We start from the raw sequence: 23,166 nt of genomic DNA, 5'->3' as shown, positions 1-23,166 counted from the left end.
GGTTGGTGAAAACTTTTGGGGTTATTTCTAATCATTTTTTAAAGTTTTTTGCTTTGTTATCTACTTTGTACCAATGTGTTCAAATTAATTAAAAAAAAAGTAATTTTTTTATTATTTTTGTTTTTATAATTTGACTAAGATTAAGCTCTTTTACTTAAAAAAATGCATAATATTGTAACAAATTGAGAGAAAGTGATTTCATTTTCAAAAATAAAAAACCAAATAGTTATCAAACGGGACCTTAGTTTATTGTTTTCTTTTTAAAAATTATGTTTGTTTCATCACAATTATATATATATATATACCACAATTCTCATATTTCCAAACTAAACACTTGAATTATGAACAAAGTTTCAAAAAAAAATCAAATTTTTTAAAGACAGTTCTTTTCAGTTTTTCAGAAACTTGTTTGATTTTTTTATAACACTCTTGAAGTCAATAGAAAATTAAAGAAATCAATAGATTCAAGTAATGTTTATAAACTTGATTTCAATAATAATAAAAGATTAAATCAAATGAATTTTTCAATTTTAAAAAATTCACCTAGATTAACATTTAAGAAAGGTAAATAACCAAAAAAAAAAAAAATACCGATGAAAAAGTAATATTTATAAGTTTAAATATCAAAAACTAACAGTTAAAGATTGAAAATGGTCATCAAAACCAGTTACTATTACTAAAAATTTTGCCATCCAATGGTTGGAAAATTGTTACCTTCACCTCAATTATTACTGTAGTTTTAAAAAATTTACCCTATGGCATTAATTATCTGGACTGCCTTTATTGCTTGCAAAGCTGATTTTAAATATTTGTTTGGACATTTTCCATTGCTTTTTTTCTTTTCTTTTCTTTTTTTTTTTTTTTTTGTAGGAACCTCGTGATTTAAGATTTCAAATCCAACGGATGTTTACATTAGGAGAAAATAAATGAATAATCTAAAAAGCGGGCTCCAATAAATAATCTTTGTCATTGCTTACCTTCTTTATATACTTGTATTGATACGTAGATCCACTATCCAATCTAAAATAGAAAACATAAATGGATTGAAGAGTGAAAGGTGATTAATCCATTTGTGTGTCAATATTACATAATCATTATCGTTATATTATTGTTATCATTACCGTTATCATTAGTGTACTATTTCAGTATGAAAACCTATCACATTTAGGATTAAATGGTTAACGACTAGGAAGCACAGATACTTCTAATTGTGTAGATAATTGGTATCAGATATGGATACGTCTAGATACGTGGTAGATACATGTCTGATACGTAATTGAAGTATCTGATTTTCTTATTTTTATTTTTAATTTTTAGATACGCATATCTGCTTCCAGATGAATGAGATACGTGGGTCAATTTTTTTCAAATTTAAGCCCAACCACTTAAAAAGTCTAACCCACAACTCATTTTATTTTAGTGCATGTTTAGAAGTGATTTTTAAATCATCAAAAATCACTTTTTTTTTTCATTTTTAAAATCACTCGAAATTAATTTAATTTTCAATTTTACACTTTTAAATGCAATTTTCATATCGTCAAAATTAATTTTGAAGGACTAAACATATTTCACGGTGATTTTGAAAATAATAAAAGTGATTCAACAATTTTAAAATCACTTCCAAACATAAAAGTCCACTTAAATTGAGCAATCCAAAACAAAATAAATTAAAAATGATAAAAACATGATAAAATTGAAAAAAAAACCCAAAACGTAATTAAATATTCATTCTTCCATTCTCTCTCACTATTTAAATCATGATTCACACCCGTTTCATCCTCAACTTCATTCTTCAATCTTCATCTTCTACTTCTTTCCTACCGACTACTCTAGTCGCTCAATAATCACTCGATGTTACTAGATTTTTTTCAAATTTTCTTTCTCTTCTTAAATCTACTTTAATCTAACTTAAAATAAGTATTATAACAATTATACATGCATGCATGTATATATTATAAAAGGGACATTAAATGTTTTTGCATAGCTACATATAAAAGTATATAATTATGAGATATCACTTGTAATATTAAATAAATAACATATTTGTTTTTGGCAATATATATGTGGGATAGAGATGTCGATAGTATGAATTTATTGAATTATACTCATTTCGATATGTCAAAACATTAATATAACACTAAATAATTGGTAAAATTAATTAATGGTGTGCTCGGTTTAATTTTTAAAGTGTTTAATTTTGAAACTAATTCATTTTTAAAAAAAATGAAGTGTTTGACAACTATTTAAAATAACTTTTTAGACACTTCAAAATCATTGTAAACCGCTTTTATGAATAGAGTTTAAATAAAAATGAATGTTAGTTTTCGTATTTATTATATGAAAATTCTCACCATCTTACCTTTTATTGTTAGAGTCTTTGGGAGTCTAATATTTCCGACAATGGCAATGCATCATTTATCTCTTTACTTGAAAAAAAACAATCTCTTTTTCTTTCTAATGTGTTGTCAAACTCACACATCATAATGCTCCGATTGAAAGCCCCTCTTAAATGAACATGCAAGAGTAATAAGTATATTATGTATATTAAACGATGATTTTAGCTTTAATTCTTGTTTGTTAGTACAAGAAGGATAGGGAAGGTTTCGTTTTAAAATAATAATAATAATAAATAAATAAGGATAAAGGAATCTAAATTACAAACGTCTTGATTGTTAATACATCCGTATACGTTAGTAGAGTTGGACTCGGATTGGTAGCTTTAATTATCATTCATATACACTTTCTTTCACTAATTTTAACCCCTTTTTTTTATTCACTCACGTTTTCTCCACAAGTTTCTAAGTTAGGTTGGGCTTGATTAACATTTGATTTAATTCATTGTTTTGTTATCTTAATCAAAATAATTTTAACTTTTTTTTTTGTTTTTTTTTTTAAATTTAGATAAGAACTTGTGTATTTAGTTAGAAAAGATAAAAACTATGATATTGAAGTTGTAAGAAAACAAACATAAATTTAAAATATTAAAAAGTAAGAAATTAAAGAGTTATCATACTCCTTGATAACTTTTAATTTCTTTTGGCCAATACAATTGTGGGGTGGGGGATTGAATCTCTAATCTCTTAGATCATAACACATATTAATACTACTGAGTTAGACTCACTTTGACATGATTTGCATTTTTTTAAGTACAAGAGTTGAATTCTTAGTCAAATTCCAAATACAAAAACAAATTTTTAAAGATTATTTTTTTAGTTTTCAAAATTTGCCTTGTTTTTTATGACATTGGTAAAAGAAGATAACAAAGCAAGAAATTTAGAGATGGATAAAATGTTTATGGACTTAATTTTAAAAATAAATTATGAAAAAAGTCATATATATATATATATATATATATATATATATATATATATATCTTGAATTGAATTTTAAAAATAATACAATAAACAAAACTTAAGGTAGTAATAATGTTTATAATCTTAATTCAAAGTTTTTATCAAACGTATCTAAAATAACCCATTTTAGTTTCATTGTAACAATTTTATAGTTAAAAAAAAATTAATTAGAACAACAAATATAATTATAGTTTTTGTGCATCTTGAAACCTTAGAATTTAATTGCAACCATTCATTAATTTTATGGGTTTGATTGTCAATCATTCATGAATTTTGACTTTTATTTCATTTTGATATTTATAGTTTTAGTAACTCAATTTTAGTCCTCATACATTTAATAATTCGTAAATGCAACTCTTATATTTTTAATAATTTTTAAAATTAATTATTTAAATTTATAATAATAATAATTTCTAGAAAAGATATTTGAATATATTATTACACTTTATATAGATGATATAAAGACTAAATTGGTTAGGGAAAATGAACATAAATTAACTGCAAATACTTTTTTTTTATATTTATTAAAAGATGATGAACTAAAATTAAATAATTGAAATTATCAAAAATGAAACAAAACCAAAAAAAAAAAACCAAAATGATATTAAAGTATTTTTTTAACAATCTCTTTAATTCAGGGTCAGTTTTGCAATTTTCTCTTTTTTTATGTATTATTACACAATCCCTCGGCATGGCCGAAGATGAGAAGGACCAATAATTTTTTTTGTCAGATAAGGACAAATAATTAAACTTGAATTAAGTAGATATTAGGTTGAGAGGGCAAATCGGGTAATTCACTCAAGTGTATTCCATTCTATTCCATATACCGAGATACGGATGAGCGCTTCCGCAAAACTAAAAATAAATAAATAAAATATTAAAATACTATTTCCATCTATATACTTTTAATATAATTTCAAACTGTCTAATTTTAATCTATTTACTTTCAATAAATTTTAAATTTAGTCTTCATTGATAACTTTTTGATAACTTAAGTTTCGTTTAATAATCATTTTGTTTTCTTATTTTTGAAAATTAAGTCTATGGACACTACTTTCACCTTCAAATTCTTTCATTTGTTATCTATTTTTTACCAATTATTTTAAAAAAAGCTAAATTATAAGAACTAAAAAAAGTAGCTGTCAAGAATTTTTTTTTTTTAATTTGACTAAGATAACAATTGTATTTAAAAAAGATACAAATTATTATAAGAAATGTAGATGAAATAGACTTAATTTTTAAAAATAAAAAACTTAAAATTTTAATTTCTTTTATCATCTATTAATATTTTACTATAAATTCAGAAAAACACGTTCACTTATTATATTTATGAAATTTATCATTATTATTATTTAACAATTTTCGTAAAAATTAACTCTAAAATATATAAATATGGAAAAAATTAAATAATTAAAAATAGAATAATAAATAAGTGCAACCTCGGCATTACCTATTTTCGTGCCCACTTTTTCTTTTACATACAAAAAAATAAAAAAGATTGTCATATAATAATTTTTTGTTGAATAATTATGTACTCAAAAGATAGATAATAAGTGCAGCCACCTAAATATTTTTTAAAGTCTTATTGAACAAACTTTGAAATATATGATCAAAATGATATTTTAACCTATGAAAAAATCGGTTACATGCATCTAGTGCTAATTTTTTTAGTAAAATAAGTTTGATATTTTTTTAAAAAAAATTAGGTAATACTCCTATGTTTGTGCAACTATCAAATAAAATATTGCATATAGCAGTTTTTAAAATAATTTCTAAAATATTTTTTCAATGTATAAAGAAATAGGGAACATGAAGTTAGGTGCATCTCATCATCATTATTATTAATTTTAGTGCGTAATAAAAAGAGGCATGCAATTAGGTCTATATTTCCTCGACATAAAAGGAAAAAAAAAAAGAAAGAACTTGGTGCTGCAACTATATGTTGGGTAGCCCTGCTCGGCTAAATTATTATTATTATTATCATTATTATTATGAATATTATAATAATAAATAGATGTCCATTACTTAGTGTCTTAAAAGTCATGTGTCACATTTCATGTTATCTTGTATCTTGTAATTATTCATGTTTGGTGCTCATGTAAGTCCACATCCTACTTGTCACTTTCTTATAAATAGTGACATTTGGTGGATTTTAAAACTACACACACATTGGGCAAATTCCATACAAATTGGAGAAAGTTAAGAAATTTGATAATTTTCTCATTTCTCATTTTGTTATTTTATTTTATTTTATTTATTTATATATTATGTTTTGTTTATTTTAATATTTATTTATTGTATTAGTATATTATATTTATTTTAATATTATATTTTATTACCATCTGTGTTCTCACTGTGCTACTCAAATTCACAACACGTTATCAACATGAGCTCCTGTCATTTTCCTGGTATGTCTTAAAGAAACATGGATCATTTTCATATATGTTGGGTGTTTAAAAAATGAGCAAAGAAAATTTGTTTGACAGTCTGTGTAACTACATACACAATACTTACAAATAAAAAATACTTTTCCAATTTGACAATGCTGAAAACAAAAGTAAATATAATATCAAATTCTCCAAACTTGATTGAATGTTTGGGAAAAATAAATATTATTTTGTCTAAAGGAACAAAATTTATAATTGACAATGCATTGTTCTCTAGTCAATCAAAGAGAAATCTCCTAAGTTTTAAAGATATACGTTGCAATGATTATCATATTGAGACTGATAGTAAGAATCAAGTGGAATATTTATATATCATATCCACTGTCTCAAATGAAAAATATATATTGGAAGAGTTGCATGCTTTATCTTCTAGATTGTATGATACTCATATACAAGTAATTGAAACATATGCAACAATGAACCTGAAGTTCATGAATCTAGACACATTTACAATTTGGCATGACCGACTGGGTCATCCAGGATCTATAATGATGAGGAGAATTATTGAGAATTCAAATGGACACATATTGAAGAGCCAGAAGATTCTTCAATCTAATGAATTATCATGTGATGTTTGCTATCAAGAAAAATTGATAATTTGACCATCACCAGCTAAAGTGGGGACTGAATCACCTGGATTTTTAGAACGAATTCATGGTGATATATGTGGACCTATTAACCTACCAAGTAGACCATTTAGATATTTTATTGTATTAATAGATGCATCCAGTAGATGGTCACACGTGTGTTTATTATCAAAATGAATTCTTGCATTTGCAAGATTACTTGCTCAAATAATTAAGTTCAGAGCACAATTTCTGGATTATACAATTAAGACTATTCGTCTTGATAATGCTGGTGAATTTACATTTCAAGCTTTTGATAATTATTGTATGTCAATTAAGACAAGTGTTGAACATCCTGTAGCTCATGTTCATTCACAAAATGGTTTAGTAGAACCATTAATAAAACATTTGTAATTAATTGCAAGACCATTACATATGTGAGCTAAGCTTCCTTCATCTGTATAGGGACATGCTATTTTGCATGCAGCGTCACTTGTACACATTAGGCTTATAGCTTATCATAAATACTCGTTATTACAATTAGTTTATGATCATGAGCCAAATATTTTCCATCTGAGAATTTTTTGGGATGCAGTATATGTTCTAATTGCTCCACCATAACACACTAAGATGGGTTCTCAAAGGAGATTAGGAATATATATTGGATATGATTTCCCATCAATTATCAAATATCTTGAACCCTCGGGCGACGTATTTACTATACGATTTGATTGTCATTTTAATGAGACAAATTTTCCAATATTAGGGGAGGAATTAAGAAGTTGAAAAAATAAGGAATATATCATTATTGTCTCATTTAGATCATCGTACAGATCAATGTAAACTTAAAGTTAAGAAAATAATTCATTTGCAAAATATAACGAATCAACTACTAGATGCATTTATAGATGCAAATAAAGTAATTAGGTCACAGTTGCAAGTGCTCCATCGAAAATTGATATCCCAACACAACAAGTTATCACTAACGAGTTTGGAACACGTCAGAAGCGTGATAAACCAGTAGGTTCCAAAAAAAAATCCTCAAAAAAGAAAAATAATTAATAGTGAAAAAGACCTAGTTAAGGATGTAAATACCCATGAAGAAATCCTTGACATGACTAGTAAGGAAGGTGAAATACCTAAATATAATAATGAAATTTCAATAAACTATGTCATGGCAAAAAAAAAAAAAAAAAAATGGAATCGAACTAATGTAATTATTAACAACATTTTTGTGTATAATATCACTATTGATATTATATATGAAAATGAGGATCCTGAACCAAAATTTGTTGAAAAATGTCGACATAGAAAAGATTGACTTAAGTGGAAAGAAGCAATTGAGGCAAAATCAAACTCACTTTCAAAACGTCAGGTTTTTGGACCAATAGTCCGAACATCAGAAGGTGTTAAACCTGTGGGATACAAATGGGTATTTGTAAGGAAAATAAATGAAAATAATGAGGTCACAAGATATAAAGCAAGACTAGTTAAACAAGGTTTTTCACAAGTACCTGGTATTGATTATGAGACGACATATTCTCTAGTGGTGGATGCAATTATACTAAAATATTTAATTGGCTTGACTGTGTATAAAAGTCTGAATATGCATCTTATGGATGTAGTCACAACATATTTATATGGATACCTTGATAATGATATTTATTTGAGAATCTCAAAAGAATTTAAGATACATAAAACATATACATCAAATTCTCGGGAATGATATTCAATAAAGTTACAAAGATCACTATATGGATTGAAACAATTAGGAAATATGTGGTACAATCACTTGAGTGGATATTTATTGAAAGAATGATATCAAAATAATCTAATATGTCCGTATGTTTTTATAAAGAAATCACAATCAAGATTTGCTATTATAACTGTATATGTTGATGACTTGAAAATAATTGAAACTCCTGAAGAGCTTTCAAAGGTAATAGAATATATTAAAAAATAATTTGAGATGAAAGATCTCGGAAAAACAAAATTTTTTCTTGGTTTGCAAATTGAGCATTTAGCGGATGAAATATTTATTCATCAGGAAAAAAATTGAAAAGATTTTATATAGACAAAACACATCCATTAAATATTCCGATGGAAGTCCGTTTATTGGATATAAAGAAAGATATATTTCGACATCAAGAAAATAATGAAGAACTTCTTGGTTCTGAAGTACTATATTTTAATACAATTGGTGCACTCATTTATCATGCTAATAATACAATGCATTTTCAGTAAATTTATTAGCAAGATATAGTTTTTTTCCAACAAAAAGTCATTGAAAGTTTAACGTGACATATTATATATATATATATGGGCATCTAAAGGAAAATATTATGAATATTATAATAATAAATAGATGTACATTACTTAGTGTCTCAAAAGTCATGTCATGTGCCTTGTAATTATTTATGCTTAGGTCCATGTAAGTCTACATCTTATTTGCTACTTTGCCTAGTGGCATTTAGTGAATTTTAAAATTATACACACATTAGACAAATTCCATATAAAGGGGAGAGAATGGAGAATTTTGAGAATTTTTTCACTTTTCATTTTGTTATTTTATTTATATATATTATATTATATTTATTTTATTATTATATTATATTTTATCACCATCCGTGTTTTCATTATATTCCTCAAATTCACAACTATTATTATTATTTTTGTGCAGCCTGACTTCTTAAAAAAAAAAAAAAAAATACTAATGAGAGAAAATTTCGAAAATTTGACGTGGAGGCAGATTTCCTTGAACACGAAATTTCCGCCTATAAAACAACAGAGCAAGGACCTGATTTCAGTTGCACCTTTCCGCTCGCTCATCTTCCCTGATTTCCCGTACTCCCATGCCGCCATTAAAGCCCTAGCCCATCGTCGCTGCCGGCCTCTCTTACGCCGATTTTCCAACCTCCGACGGCTTCATTTTGTGAGATTTTCCGATTCTTAGCATTTATTTCTCTTGATTCCTCTTCTTCCTTTCGCTGATCTGTTCTTCATTCACATCCTTTTCTAAACCTGTTAAATCGCTTCTACAGAACTGTGCGATTCAATGGCGTAAGTTGGGAACCGGAAGATTTATTTCTTCAGAAACGCCTCAGTTTTGTTTCATCTCGAAGCGAACAGAGCAAGAAGATCTGTGTGCTGATTACGGTATTTGTTCTTGTTTTGTTCTATATTCTGCGTTTCGATATCTGATTTTTTGCATTTTTAGTTGCTCATTTATGGATTTACTTATAATTACAGACATATTACTAAAATGCTGAAATGCAACATTTAGATGGTGAAAGTAGAATTGAGAAATAAGTTCTGGAACTTTGGAATTTAAACTTAATTTTTTAAAATTTATTTTTCCGAGGGTTCCTACCGACCATAAATTTGTTTATAACATGTATTTATCTTCTTCAGTGGTGAATTGTCTTCGGTCATGCATGGTGAGTACTGTACTACTGCTGACATACCGAGACTGACTTTTTTTTTTTTTTTCTTTTTACTAGATGTATCCCTCCATATTTAGAAAAACTCAAAAGAAATTGTCACTTGGTAAATTATGATTAATGAGATACACGAAAATATGTGCGGCATGAAATACTACTAAGTATTTTTTTGTCAAAAAATTATCCAACTAGATCCTTAACTTTGTAACATTTTAGTACAAATAATAATATAGTTTCGGGTTCAATTTCAATACTCATCTTACAATTATTGATGGAATTTCTTACACAATAAGTAAAATATGTCAAGATGAGCATAATTCAAGTGATGTAGTGTTTGAAGTTATGCCAAAAGAAGCATAATTCAAGGGAAGTAGTACATGTATTATTAACCTACCACTTCACATATTGTAAAAAAATAAAAAAGAAAAAAAAATATATTAATATTTAATTTTGATAAAGAAAATTAAGTTTAATGTCGAGGTCTTGACTTTTAACCGGTATTTCTAAAAAAAAAATTGTTAGAACAAGAAAAAAATATTTAAATATACATTTTAAGATTTTTAAACCATAAAAACATATTTTTGTACTAAAGTGGTGATATAATAAAAATGTCAATCTATTCCATATAAAAATATGGATGAAAATATTTAATACTAAACCTATGAAAAGTTCAGAATCTAAAATTTTCTTTGTTGAGCTAAAAAAAAAAAGAGAAGTAAAGGCGAATTCTTTTGTTTCTTTTGTTTGTACCGGTTAGGGAACGAAATTGCCCTCACGTGGCAAGTAGAGGTTCCAATTCAAATTGATTTCAGATGATAATTAAAGGAGATCCTACTCGGTTTTTTTTCCTAATAGATGAGTAGGTCTAATAAAAATTTGGCCTACATCTTCTTTTCCCCATTAAACATTTAAATTAGTTATATTTTTTGTTATTAAAGTTTTAGATTTTTCTATTTTGGTTCTTCCCCAACTTCAAATTGTTTATATTAGTTTCTCCGCTTTTAAAAAGCAACAAAGGTCCTTGATTGGTTACTTTTTTTTTTTTTTTTTTGCTTTATTTTTTTTTTTCGTCTTTTAACTTTTTTAATTTGAGATTCAAATTAGAATATAATGAAGATCTTAAAATTTCAATGAAAAATAAAATAAACTATTTTGTTGTGTATGACTAAAGTAGTGTAAGTTGGCAATTATTGTTCATTTATGGTTTGTTTTTTGGAAAATGGTATATAGGTCTCGTGATTGGGAGGAATATTTACAAAACATTATAAAAAATATGACAATTATTATTTGTTAAAATATATTTTCATCTTTATACTTTAAATTTCTTCTCAGTATTTATATTTTCAATAAATCTTACAAATTAGTAAGATTACTAAAAAAGTCTTTATTTAAATTTTCTTTATAAATTTAGGTAATACATTCACAAAGTATTTTTTTCTTGCATTATTTTTCAACAAACTTTCATAAAATTAAAATTCTTAAATTTGAAAAATTAAATTTGAGATTTATTGAAATTAAAAAGCTAAAATGAAATAAACTTAAAATTTAAGAAAAATCATGGTTGAGTTGGGAGATTTGTGTTTTTTTTTTTTTTTTAACTAACCATTATTAAATATTGGGTATTTATTATTATGACATTTTATTAAGAAGAAAAAAAAATCTCTCTCCTGTTTTTTTAAAAAGCTAAAATATACTGAAATTTTTATAAATAGAAAAATCTAAAAAATATTTACTTTTATAGCAAAAAAAACTTTTTGTACTTTAGAACTTTTTGTTAAATATTTTTGGAACTTTTTACTATAAAATATAAATATTTTTAAATATTTTATATTAAAAAGGTCCTTAAAATATAATTATGATCTCTATATTTGGATTATATTCTATTTAAATACCAATATTTTTAATGATCCAATTTTAATCTTTTCATCCTCAATAAATCTTAAATTTAGTTTATATATTTTTAATAAATTTTAAATTATATTCTTCCCAGTTTAATTTGTAATTAAGGAAAACAAAAATGATATTTTAACTTTTGTTTTTTAAGTTTGAGCTTGCTTAGTTTTTTAAAGAGAATTTCAAAGCACACTGACTTTAGCCTTTTGCACTCAACAACGTGGCAACATTTCATCCATATACATCCTGGAAAGGGAGATGAGATATTGAATGATACGAATACATTCTCGAGAAGAGAATAATCAATAATAATAATAATAATTATTATTATTATTATTTTTGTCATAACTCACGTGACACTGACTTTCTTTTTTTTTCCACCTCACCTGGCCTTTTCCTTTCTCCATTTTTCTCTCTGTTACATTCTTCTTCTTCTCTTCCTCTCCGGCCGAAGTCTCCGCCACCTACCACCGGTCAACGCCGACGTGTTTTCTCTTTTCCTTTGCCCTTCTCCTTCATCTTCCATTTTCCTGTTTCTCTCTTATTCTTTCCCGAAAGAAGCTCATCGCCTTGTCGTTCTCGCTTGCCGGCGGCGCTCCCTTCAAATCTTGTCGATATTGACACTCATGAACTCTTTGGACTAAATAAAGTAGAACTCACAACTTCATAATTTCCAACTCATTATTTCAAACACTGTCAATCCTTGAGGAGTTTTTGAGCCAAATAGTTGGAAATGTGCCGTGAATTCTACTTTTTATTTGGCACAATCTCCTTAGGTATAAGGAGTGCCTTAATTCTTACTCTCCTGACTCTTTAGAACAAAAACATCCTATTTTTCGCTCTATAAATTTGGCTTCATAAATTTTCATTTTAGATGTTTTGGACTTCACTCCACGAGTTAATGAATCATGAACAAATTCTTAGTACTAACATAATATAGCTTTTTTTTAGCATATCACCTCTATTCGTTTTTTGGGGAAAAATTTCAGTACCATCTCTTATGGAGTGGTAGCTACTACTAAAATAGTATTAAAAATTTTCTCGTGAATCACATTATTTCTTATTTTCTTATTCTTTTTTAACTAAATAAAATAACCAAATCTTCTCTTGCCACTTCGTTCTTTGTCCCCCGGTTTATGCCTCCTCCACTAAAAATAGAGCCAATGCTTAAATTTCTCTGATTATTGCCGCCCCATCTTTAAACCCATCTTCTCCGGCCGCTCATAGTGAACTTTCATTCTTCCTGCCATTTCAAACGGTGTTCGGGGACGTAAACTTATTGGGGGATGGGCAAAATATTTTATTAAAAATGGGTTTTTTTTTGTATGGACGGTCTCATTTGGGAGATGCAAATGAAAAATGGCCACTAGAGAAAGTAATGGAAAGTGACATTCTACTTACGTCATAAGCATATGATTTTGTCAATTCGCCCATGAGATGCACCCTGGCTCGTCACTCGTTCCTTGATGCATGGTCACTCGATATGGCTGCAATCGGCACGTGTATACTCGATCATATCCACGTCATATTTGATAATCGATTACTTTATACTCTTGTATTCATTGGAGTTACTATGAGCATTCACATCAGGGTGTGATCTAAATCCTCCACATTAATAAGGTCTTGTCGACATTGACCCTTGTCTTCTCCCTTCCCATCATACCCAATTTAGTATAATAGACCAATGTCATCTTCACAGTATCCATGTCGTTCTCAAACTCCATTTCCTTGTACACCGTCTCTAAGGTACCAATATGAATATTCCCCACAAAATCATTCTTGAAGTACCTATTACGTAGTGATCTAGTTACTTCAACCCTCCTCACAACTACAGGATTAAGTGACCGCTACAATCCTGTCACTAGTAGGAAGTCTTCTTTAGTGAATATTACAACCGTATCATTCAAATCCGAATTTCATTGCATCCTTCCTATCGTTTAAAACCTCCCTCAATAGAATGCAAAAGATAATGTCCATGTCCACAAATTGTCTAAATATCATCTTCCTGAAGAGGGCAAGCTAAGTGGGAGTAAGCTTTTCTTTTACTATCTTGTTAGCCATCCCAATGTGAGAGGATAGGCTGGTCGCTTGGCTTGGGAAACGATCCTAGGGAGGAATCTTGAATTGTCTAGTCATACGACACATAATAACAAAAAACAGGAGTAAATAAGAATTCTGTTCAATACTCGATACACGATATAAGATACTCGTTCCTTGCTACTTGATTGCTTGATACTTGATACTCGATATCTCAATATTCGATACGTGCTACACGGTGTCCCTTACTCGCTGCATTACAAGTGACTAGATGGTCAATTATTGAGCATTTGATTTGATTTTCCACCTTCATGGATTATCCAACTCAAACCCTAAACTCTAGACGGTCTGAAATAACAAAAATATGAAAACCAAAACAAAACAAACTCGAAGTCCACCCAAACATGCAAGATATGGAAACAGAAACAAAAACCGTGTCAGTCGAGTATCGAGTAACATGCAAGTGCATATTGAGGACATGATGATGTAGAAATAGTTGAGTTTCGAGTGAATGATGTCAAAATAAAAATAAGATTAAGAATGTTACCTAATATAGAGATAGTCGAGTTTCGAGTGTAGAGGTATTGTCATCGAAGGATATACAATCGGACGAATAGACAGAATAGTTTGAGCTTGTCGGAAGTGGTGAAATAATGGACTTCAAACGGGTTAAGAATTCAAAAGAATCGAGTATAAAGTAATCGAGCATCGAATATGACGTGGATATGATCGAGTGTACACGTGTCGATTATAGCCATATCGGGTGACCATGAAGCTGGATATCGAATGATCTTGCATCGAGGATCGAGTAAATTCGTATTGATAGGTGCGTGAGTGCATCTCAGGGCGAATCGATAAAATCACATGCTAAACAAAAACCACCTTCCATTACTTCCTCTTGACCATTTTTCATTTGGCCTCCCAAATGAGTCAACTCGTACAAAAAAAAATTGCTACGTGACATGTTGTACCACGTTTTTTTCTTTTTGAAATTGAAGTTTTTTCGACCTTGTTTACGTGAGGTGAAAATTACCAAAATGGAATATTTTGCCCATGGATTACAATTTCGATCTCCTCTCTCACTCTCGCACTCCTACCCCTTTCCCATCCATGGATTCGGCACCATAAACTCACATCCCTTGCTCTTGTTTCGACGCCACTTTATGATGAAAACTATAGATCTAGTCCGTAGAAAAATCGATCGACCCAACAAACTTTCTGGCGAAAATCCACGCATTTGATGCTTCAACGATCTCTAAAAACCTTTTCCAACGACCCCACGACCTTTTCGATGAACAGATAGCTGGCGATCACCATGCAACATTAACTGAAAAAGTGGAGAAAGAAGAAAATCGAGAAGAGTAAGAGGGCAAAAACGAATAAAGGTGCTTTGGTAATATTGACTTATGATCTGAGCAAAATGACTAAATTTTTGTTTAAAAAGTCAGGCAAAAATTATTTTGGAATTTTTTTTTCCTTCGCTTTTATACAATTAACTCAAACTTATTGGAGCGTTTAGTTTAAGAGTGCAATTTAGTAAAATTATTCAAGTGCAAGATTTAAAAAGATAAAATTGAAAATTTAAAGTTAAAATGAAACAATATACCAAAGTTTGAGGTCAAAATTCATCCTTTCCAAGAAGATGAGGACATAACGAGGGACAAAAAAAAAAAAAAAAAAAAAGGATTAGAAAGGGATGAAACTCGAACAAATTTACAAATCCCATGTGAGACGAATGAGACAAAATCTGGACGGGGTAGGTAAGGCAAAAGGATGAATCAAATTTGGAGCTTTTATTTCAAACATCCTTATATTTGTAGCTTTTATTGGAAACACATAGAATTGTGTGTCAGATGATATATAAATTATATCTATCTTCATTTATCAGTTTAAATTTTTTAGTTAATTAATGATTTAAAATGGTATCAGAATAGGTGGTCTAAGAAATATATTTTATTTTATTTTGTGATAAATAATTGATATTTTATTATTTCATTAGAAATTATTAAAAAACTTGAATGAAAATTTAGGATCTAAATGCAACTTAACTCAAACGTCAGAGATATAAAAAACGTATTGTTCCATCATTTTTATAGTTAAAGTGGTAGTTGATTTTTAATATGCATGGTTTTTTACGAAGTGTAAAACTTTTATTTTTCAACAAATCAACAAATGCGTTTTAAAATAAAATCAACTTCATCTTCATTTTCCAAAGAAAAAGAAAAAGAAAAAGAAAAAGAAAAAGAAAAAGAAAAAGAAAAAGAAAAAGAAAAAGAAAACTAATGAAATAGTTGGTTTGAAACAAATTGTGTTATATTAAACTTATATAATGATAAAGACGTTAACGACAATTGAAATTAAATTTAAAGTCACAGAAATGAAATTTAAAATTTTGTAGGGAAAATGTAAAATGACAAAATAATAGCTTGGCCGCAGTTTGTTTTTAATATAATTTGAAATTTGAAATTTTGCGTGCTTTTGTTTTTATTTTATTTTATTTTTTGAAATCTGTACTTTTGTTTTATTTGTAAATCAAGTTCCAATATATGTTTGTCTCTGTCTTATTTTTATAACCTTTCTTTTTCAGGGTAAATTCACCCTCTAATTTCTATAGATTTCATAAATTATAATTTAGTATCATTCTATAAATTTGAGAAATTAGAAAAATTACGTTAGTATATTTTGAAATGTAAAATTATCTAAATATTTATTATAAAAGACAAATCGATACAATTTTTTTCATGATAAAGTTAATATATGAGAAACGAGAAAAGGCAGTCCCAAGACTAGACGAGAAAATTTCTAGCCTAGTTTTGAATTTTACTTTATTTTATATGTTATTTCTCTATAACCTTTATTCATCATCAAATAAAGAAAAAATTATTTAAAACATACAAAATAAACTAATATAGTATATTGATAGGGACAACAACTCTCCAACTATCTCTACAATGGTATGATATTATCTACTTTGGATATAAACTCTCGTGGTTTTGTTTTTGGTTTCATCCCAAAAAGTCTCATATTATTGGACATAGTTGTCCTCTCTTATAAACTGTTAGGATACCTACCTAACAAAGACACTCAAGAACCCAAACAACAAACAAAGAACACTAAAAGATAGAATTATATATCAATATCTATAAAGAAATTACAATATACCTCAACACATTCTAGAGGGCTGAGAATCCTCTCCCAAATTCTATACCTATAAACAAAGCTCCAAAATTACAATATACCTCAACACATTCTAGACACTCAAGAACCCAAACAACAAACAAAGAATATTAAAAGATAGAATTATATAGCAATATCTATAAAGAAATTACAATATACCTCAACACATTCTAGAGGGCTGAGAATCCTCTCCCAAATTCCGAATTAAGAAATCCCACAAAATTCTTCGTACCCCTCCTCTCAACCCACTCCCTCTATTTATAACCGAAAGTTCTAACCAATTCACTATCTAATTACTAATTTGTTCCTTTTATTAACCATACTAATATTCTACTAATAACTCTATTATACCTCTAACTAAGTCTCTTACATAAACCGATCCCTTATTACTAATTACACATGATGATCCCTTATTTAACCGACCTGAAATTCTGGTCGACACATAATTCTATAAATTTTCTCAATCTAACATGCTGCTACAACAATGCATTTAAATTCTCATTTAAAATAAAATTTCAAACTTTAATAACTACAATGCTACTTCTTACTTTTGGAACATACCAAAAAAAATCAATTTCAAATATTAAAGTGTAATTTATTCCGTTTTTTACTATGATGATCAGGTTAGTAGATAATTAGGATCAGGTTAGAAGAATTATACAATATATTTACAATTATTAATATTAAATAAAGTGTCACATTTTGTCCGTCATTACTTTAGTATATAACATCGGATCACATGTGAGTTGAATGATTCGTGTCTATCAAGTCTGAAATGAAGATCGTTAATCCATGTCGGAAAATTCTAAATTCTGTATTTTAATTATGAATTTTTCCTTTAGACTGAATACTTAGTTCAGATTTGATATCTGTTTTTTTTTGTTTTGGTTTTTTTTTTTCCCAGTTTACGAGAAATGGCACCGCTATTAAACGATCACTTCAGTTATCAAACGCCAGAAAATGAGACTGTTATCACTAAAAAAATTCCTCGGTCTGAACAAACCAACAAATATCCTAATTGGTATTCACCAGATACAGGAATTTGCCGTAGTGTTCATGCTTCTAGAGGAGTTCCCTCTGATCCATTTCTTGATGTTGTCTCCTTCATTTTCTCCTTCAAACACAATGGAAATTCAGCTATCATTGATTCCTCAACTGGGAGTTCAATATCTTACAAAGAAATGTTTCATATGGTCAAATCCATGGCTTCTGGACTCCAAAAATTCGGTATATCACAAGGGGATGTAGTTTTGCTTGTGTTACCAAATTCCATTTTCTATCCCATTATTCTTTTAGGTGTTCTGTATTTAGGAGCAGTTGTTACAACCATGTTTCCTCAAAGCAGTTCTTCAGAAATCAAGAAACGAATCAATGATTGCAATGTTCGATTGGCTTTTACAATAACTCAGAAAATCAAGAATTTTGAGTCATTGGGAATTCAGGCAATTGGGGTACCAGAAATTACCAATTTCGACTTGATGCAGCCTATGGGATTTTCTTATTTTCATGAGCTTATTTCAAGTGGTTCTGATTTGAAACAAAGACCAGTGATTAGACAAGAAGATACAGCTGCTCTATTGTTTTCTTCAGGTACTACTGGAGTAAGCAAAGGGGTTATGTTAACACATAGAAATTTTATATCTACGATCGAGCTTTTTGTTCGGTTTGAAGCTTCACAGTACGAATATTTGCCTACAGAGAATGTGTATTTGGCTGCTATACCAATGTTTCATATATATGGTCTTTCCATTTTTGTGATGGGATTACTGTCATTGGGATCTAGTGTTGTTATAATGAGCAAATTTGATGTGAAAGAGGTAGTCAAGGCTATTGACAGATTTAAAGTCACACATTTTCCAGTTGTTCCACCTATAATGACAGCTATGGCTAGAACTGCAGAGAAAATTGGTGTGCATAGATTTAGAAGTTTGAAACAAGTTTCTTGTGGAGCTGCTTCTTTGAACAAGAAGACCATTGATGATTTTGTTAAGGCTTTCCCTCATGTTGACTTCATTCAGGTATTCTACTTGACACTTATATTACATTAAACCTAAGAAACACGGACACTGTAGTTTGGCTAGTGTGTCCATGTTCTGACACATGATGGATACTTAGATACTTTAACACTAGTTGGAGATATATCAAACACTTGTTAGTTCAATAAATATGTTAGATCTATGCATAGAACACTTGTTGAGTACACTAAAAATAAACAAAAAAGACACATAAATAATAATAAATTTTGAGTGTGTAATACATCAAACTAATTTTTTAAGCATTTAAATGCATCAATGCACTTACTTTGAATTAACATTTAAATGCATCAACCAACTTTGAATTTTCTTCTAATATAAAAAGGATATATATTTTAATAGACGTATCCTTATTATGTTGTATCCTAGATTATTAAAAAGCAATGTGCCCTTGTGTCTATGTCGTGTCGTGTCCGATGTCTGTATCAAAGCATCAAAAGCAATGTTTTGAGGAATTTTAGCTCGTAATGTTGATGGGCCAAGTTGTTAATTTGAACAATGCTTGGTTTCGGTGTATTTGTTGTTAGGGATATGGCATGACTGAGTCCACAGCTATAGGAACTCGCGGCTTCAATACCAAAAATGCTAGAAATTATACGTCAGTTGGACTTTTAGCTCCAAACACAGAAGCTAAAGTAGTTGATTGGGTTTCCGGATCTTTCATGCCTCCTGGTAAAACCGGCGAACTTTTGTTACGCGGACCCGGTTCAATGAAAGGTTTGAAGGATTCTTTCTAAAACAATCCTTGCATTGCCCTAAGATCTTGTTAAACTACCATTAACTCAAAAGTTTATATTGATAGGTTACGATATACTTACGACTTTTATTTTTAATTCGGTAAGCAAAATGATGATCAATATTAATGGAGGAAATGACATGATAGGATTCGGACTCTAGACTTTATGACTTGAAACCATTTCAAACTACTGCTGAAATCAAAGGTTTAAGTTGATAGGTTAATACTTTATTTCTATTCTTAACCTATCTATTTGTTGGCTTTAGTGAATTTCACATCACTCTTATCTGCTTCACTTCTGTTATAAATCCTCAATTTGAAAAAATTTTATTCTGTAAATCTGGACGAAACTATGTCTGTCATTTTCTTTATAGATCAAACTCAGCCTATGAAGTTGGAAAGCTTCTTTTGATGTATTGTTTTTTTTGGTTTTTTTTTTTTTTTTTGGCCTTTACAGGGTACTTGAATAATCCAGAGGCAACAATGTCCACAATAGATAAAGAAAATTGGCTACATACTGGAGACATTGTCTACTTTGACCGAGATGGATACTTGTATGTTATTGATCGTTTGAAGGAGGTTATAAAGTATAAAGGCTTTCAGGTACAATATAATAAGGGACACATTCATGTTTTTTACACATCCAAATGGTTACCAACGACGCCTAGAGTGAAATACTTTTGTTTTTAGCTTCGCAATATAAGCACTATATAACTGGCGTTAACTCTTTAGCCAAGAAAGTAAGTTAGAATCTAAAAAAAATTCAATTTCTTAGCCTTTGTTAAACATTCGGGTTCTATTTGGTAATCATTTGGTTTTTTGTTTTTGAAAGTTAAGCATATTCCTCTCTATTTCCTACCATGATTTTCATCTTCTTAAGTAAAAGAGTTGAATTATTAGTCAAATTACAAAAACAAAAACAAGTTTTTAAAAACTATTTTTAGTTTTCAAAACTTGGCTTGGTTTTTAAAAACATTGGTAGAAAGTAGATAATAAAACAAGAAATTTAAATATGTAATGTATATCTATAGGCTTAATTTTTTAAAACTAAAAATCAAATGGTTATCAAATAGGATTTTAATTTTTTTGTTTTTGCATTCTTAGTTTTTGAAAATTAAATCTATATACACTCTTTCTACCTCTAAGTTTTTTGCTTTGTTATCTACATTTTACTAATGTTTTCAAAAAACTAAGCCAAATTTTGGAAACAAAAAATATAGTTTTTAAAAATTTATTTTTGTTTTTAGAATTACTTAAAATAGAGAGGAAAGATGCTTGAATTTCAAAAACCAAAACAAAAAACAAAATGGTTTTCGAGTGAGGTCTTATATATAATTTTAATCTTATAGGAGTTAAGTCTTGTTACTTCTTCACTATACCCCTGCTTATGATGTGTCAATGCTTTGAATGAAGGCCTAGTTTACCACTCTTTAATCAAATTGCTGCAATCATAATAGATTTTTTTTTTATTATTCATAATTCACATAATATTATTAATTAATAATTTACAAATGTATTTAAATGGACACACTTTTTATATTAAGATTGATTGATTACGTTTACAGTAAAAGTATCCGAAGTTCATGAGTAATTATGATAGATAAAAGAGTTACACTTGCTTTATCTGTTATTTTGTAGATTGCTCCTACTGATTTAGAAGCTGTGGTGATGACACATCCAGAAGTTCTCGATACTGCGGTAACAGCGTAAGTATTCTTCTAACCATACATTTAGATACAGAGTAAACATCTTTTAGTTAGTTACTCTAATCATTTCAATCAAAGCCAATACACTTGTTAGTTTTTCAATGCATGCGTTAATACATGCAACATTGAGAATGGCACAAGTATTATGTGTTTTGTCTAGTAAAGAAGAAAGGAGTTATCTCCAAAAGTTTCGGATAAATTATGAACTGACTGTCAACTAGGAATTATGTACAAGAAAACGCAGCCAATTCATGAAAAATGTGTTTGTTATTTAATTACCTTTTTAGTCCCTAGGTTTCGAATAATATGTGTGTTTGGTTTTTAAGTTTTAAATATATACTTTTTTAGTCCTCGAATTTTTAAGCATAGGTGCACTTGGTTCATGAGTTTTTAAAATAGACCTTTTTAACCCTTGAATTTGTAAGAATAGATTTTTAGAAGGTTCTTGAAGTACTTAAAAAATATTTTTCTAATTTTGAATATCGAATGATTATTTAAAAATAATTAAAAAAAATACTTCAAGAACCTTCTAAAATAATAATGATTTATTTGATGGACCTTCTAAACCTATTCTTAAAAACTTGATGACTAAAAAGGTACATTTTGAAAACTTAAGGGTCGTTTGGGCCACCGAGTGGAGTCAATATGTCTGGAGTTAATATGTTAAAGTATATTTGTGTTTGATGGGTAGAGTTGTAAGATGAAGTTTTTTGATAAATATGAGAAGTAAAGAAAGAAGAGAATGTGGAATTTCTCGATAATCGATGTGAAAAGTAGAGATAGATGGGAAGATGAAGTTCCTTGTGAAAAGTTGAAAAAGATGGGAAGATGAAATTATTTGATAAATGTGCAAATTTCAATATTGTTTACCATTGAAGTTGAGTTGTTTACACCAATTTAAGAAGTTGGTGGGCCAAATGACCATTAGGGATTAAACACACTTATTCTTAAAAATCTGAAGACTAAAAAGGTATATTTTGAATAGGACCAAATGCACCTATTCTTCGAAACTCGAGGACTAAAAAGTCACATTTTGAAAACCTAACGACACATCTTGAGGTCATGCTTAGAACATGCTTAGTACAACCTGTGTCCATCCATATAAATTCTGATCACCAACCAAGTTAAGTTTTATGCTGTTTTTAAGATTATTTCAGATCATATCTTAGACCCTTTTTTTCCATACTTCGGTTTTTTTCAGGGCCAAAGATGAAGAATGTGGGGAAATTCCAGTGGCATTTGTGGTAAAGAAGCCAGGAAGCAAACTCTCACAGAAAGATGTTATTGATTATGTTGCTCAACAGGTTTCCCATATTTCAAGTCTATGCATTTTTTACCATTAAAAATGTAAAAAAAAAAAAAAAAATTGCCACCTCACATTGAATATCTGGTATCATTTTTGGCTTTTGCTACAGGTTGCACCATATAAAAAAGTAAGAAAAGTGGTTTTTACAGAATCAATACCAAAATCTGCTGCTGGCAAAGTACTTCGTAGAGAACTTGGGAAGCACTTGCCTTCTAAACTGTGAGGTCTCCCATTGTGTTTATCTTTCGTCTTTTCCTTATATTGGCTCTACCACCTAAAAATTTGTAATAACAGTATTCTATGACGATTCCTTATCGCAATCCCTATGGTTGAAAAGTTAATTCTTTGAATTTTAGTGTGTATTTTAATTTTTCAAGTGTTAAAAATAAGTAATTTTAGAAAGAATTGAAGTGTTTGACAATGACTCAAAATAGTTTTTGAAACATTTTTATTTTAGAATTTTTTTACCAAA

The 23,166-nt window shown here is 28.8% G+C and overlaps 1 protein-coding gene across 1 annotated transcript; it reads left to right on the top strand.

Annotated features, from left to right (window-relative positions):
- Positions 1 to 9,156: 9,156 nt before the first annotated feature.
- LOC120078524 (AMP-dependent synthetase and ligase family protein) lies at positions 9,157 to 23,044 on the top strand. The gene is made up of 8 exons (XM_039032796.2): positions 9,157 to 9,298; positions 9,408 to 9,522; positions 17,818 to 18,931; positions 19,474 to 19,663; positions 20,140 to 20,285; positions 21,321 to 21,388; positions 22,590 to 22,692; positions 22,804 to 23,044. The coding sequence occupies exons 3-8, from the start codon at positions 17,828 to 17,830 to the stop codon at positions 22,915 to 22,917; spliced, it is 1,725 nt and encodes a 574-aa protein (XP_038888724.1). The 5' UTR covers positions 9,157 to 9,298; positions 9,408 to 9,522; positions 17,818 to 17,827; the 3' UTR covers positions 22,918 to 23,044.
- The last annotated feature ends 122 nt before the right edge of the window (positions 23,045 to 23,166 follow it).

Source organism: Benincasa hispida, chromosome 5 (genome assembly GCF_027475165.1).
Source record: "Benincasa hispida cultivar pf3 chromosome 5, pf3_genome.v1.1, whole genome shotgun sequence".
In the NCBI taxonomy this organism is placed as follows: Eukaryota; Viridiplantae; Streptophyta; class Magnoliopsida; order Cucurbitales; family Cucurbitaceae; genus Benincasa; species Benincasa hispida.
This window is presented reverse-complemented; position numbering and strand designations above follow the sequence as displayed.

What these genes read in the sequence shown, in the direction of transcription:
- LOC120078524 (XM_039032796.2), top strand. Translation starts at nt 17,828, where the DNA reads ATGGCACCGCTATTAAACGATCACTTCAGTTATCAAACGCCAGAAAAT. An exon ending in CTCATGTTGACTTCATTCAG is followed by an intron (nt 18,932 to 19,473) that starts GTATTCTACTTG and finishes ATTTGTTGTTAG; the next exon opens with GGATATGGCATGACTGAGTC. An exon ending in CTCGATACTGCGGTAACAGC is followed by an intron (nt 21,389 to 22,589) that starts GTAAGTATTCTT and finishes GGTTTTTTTCAG; the next exon opens with GGCCAAAGATGAAGAATGTG.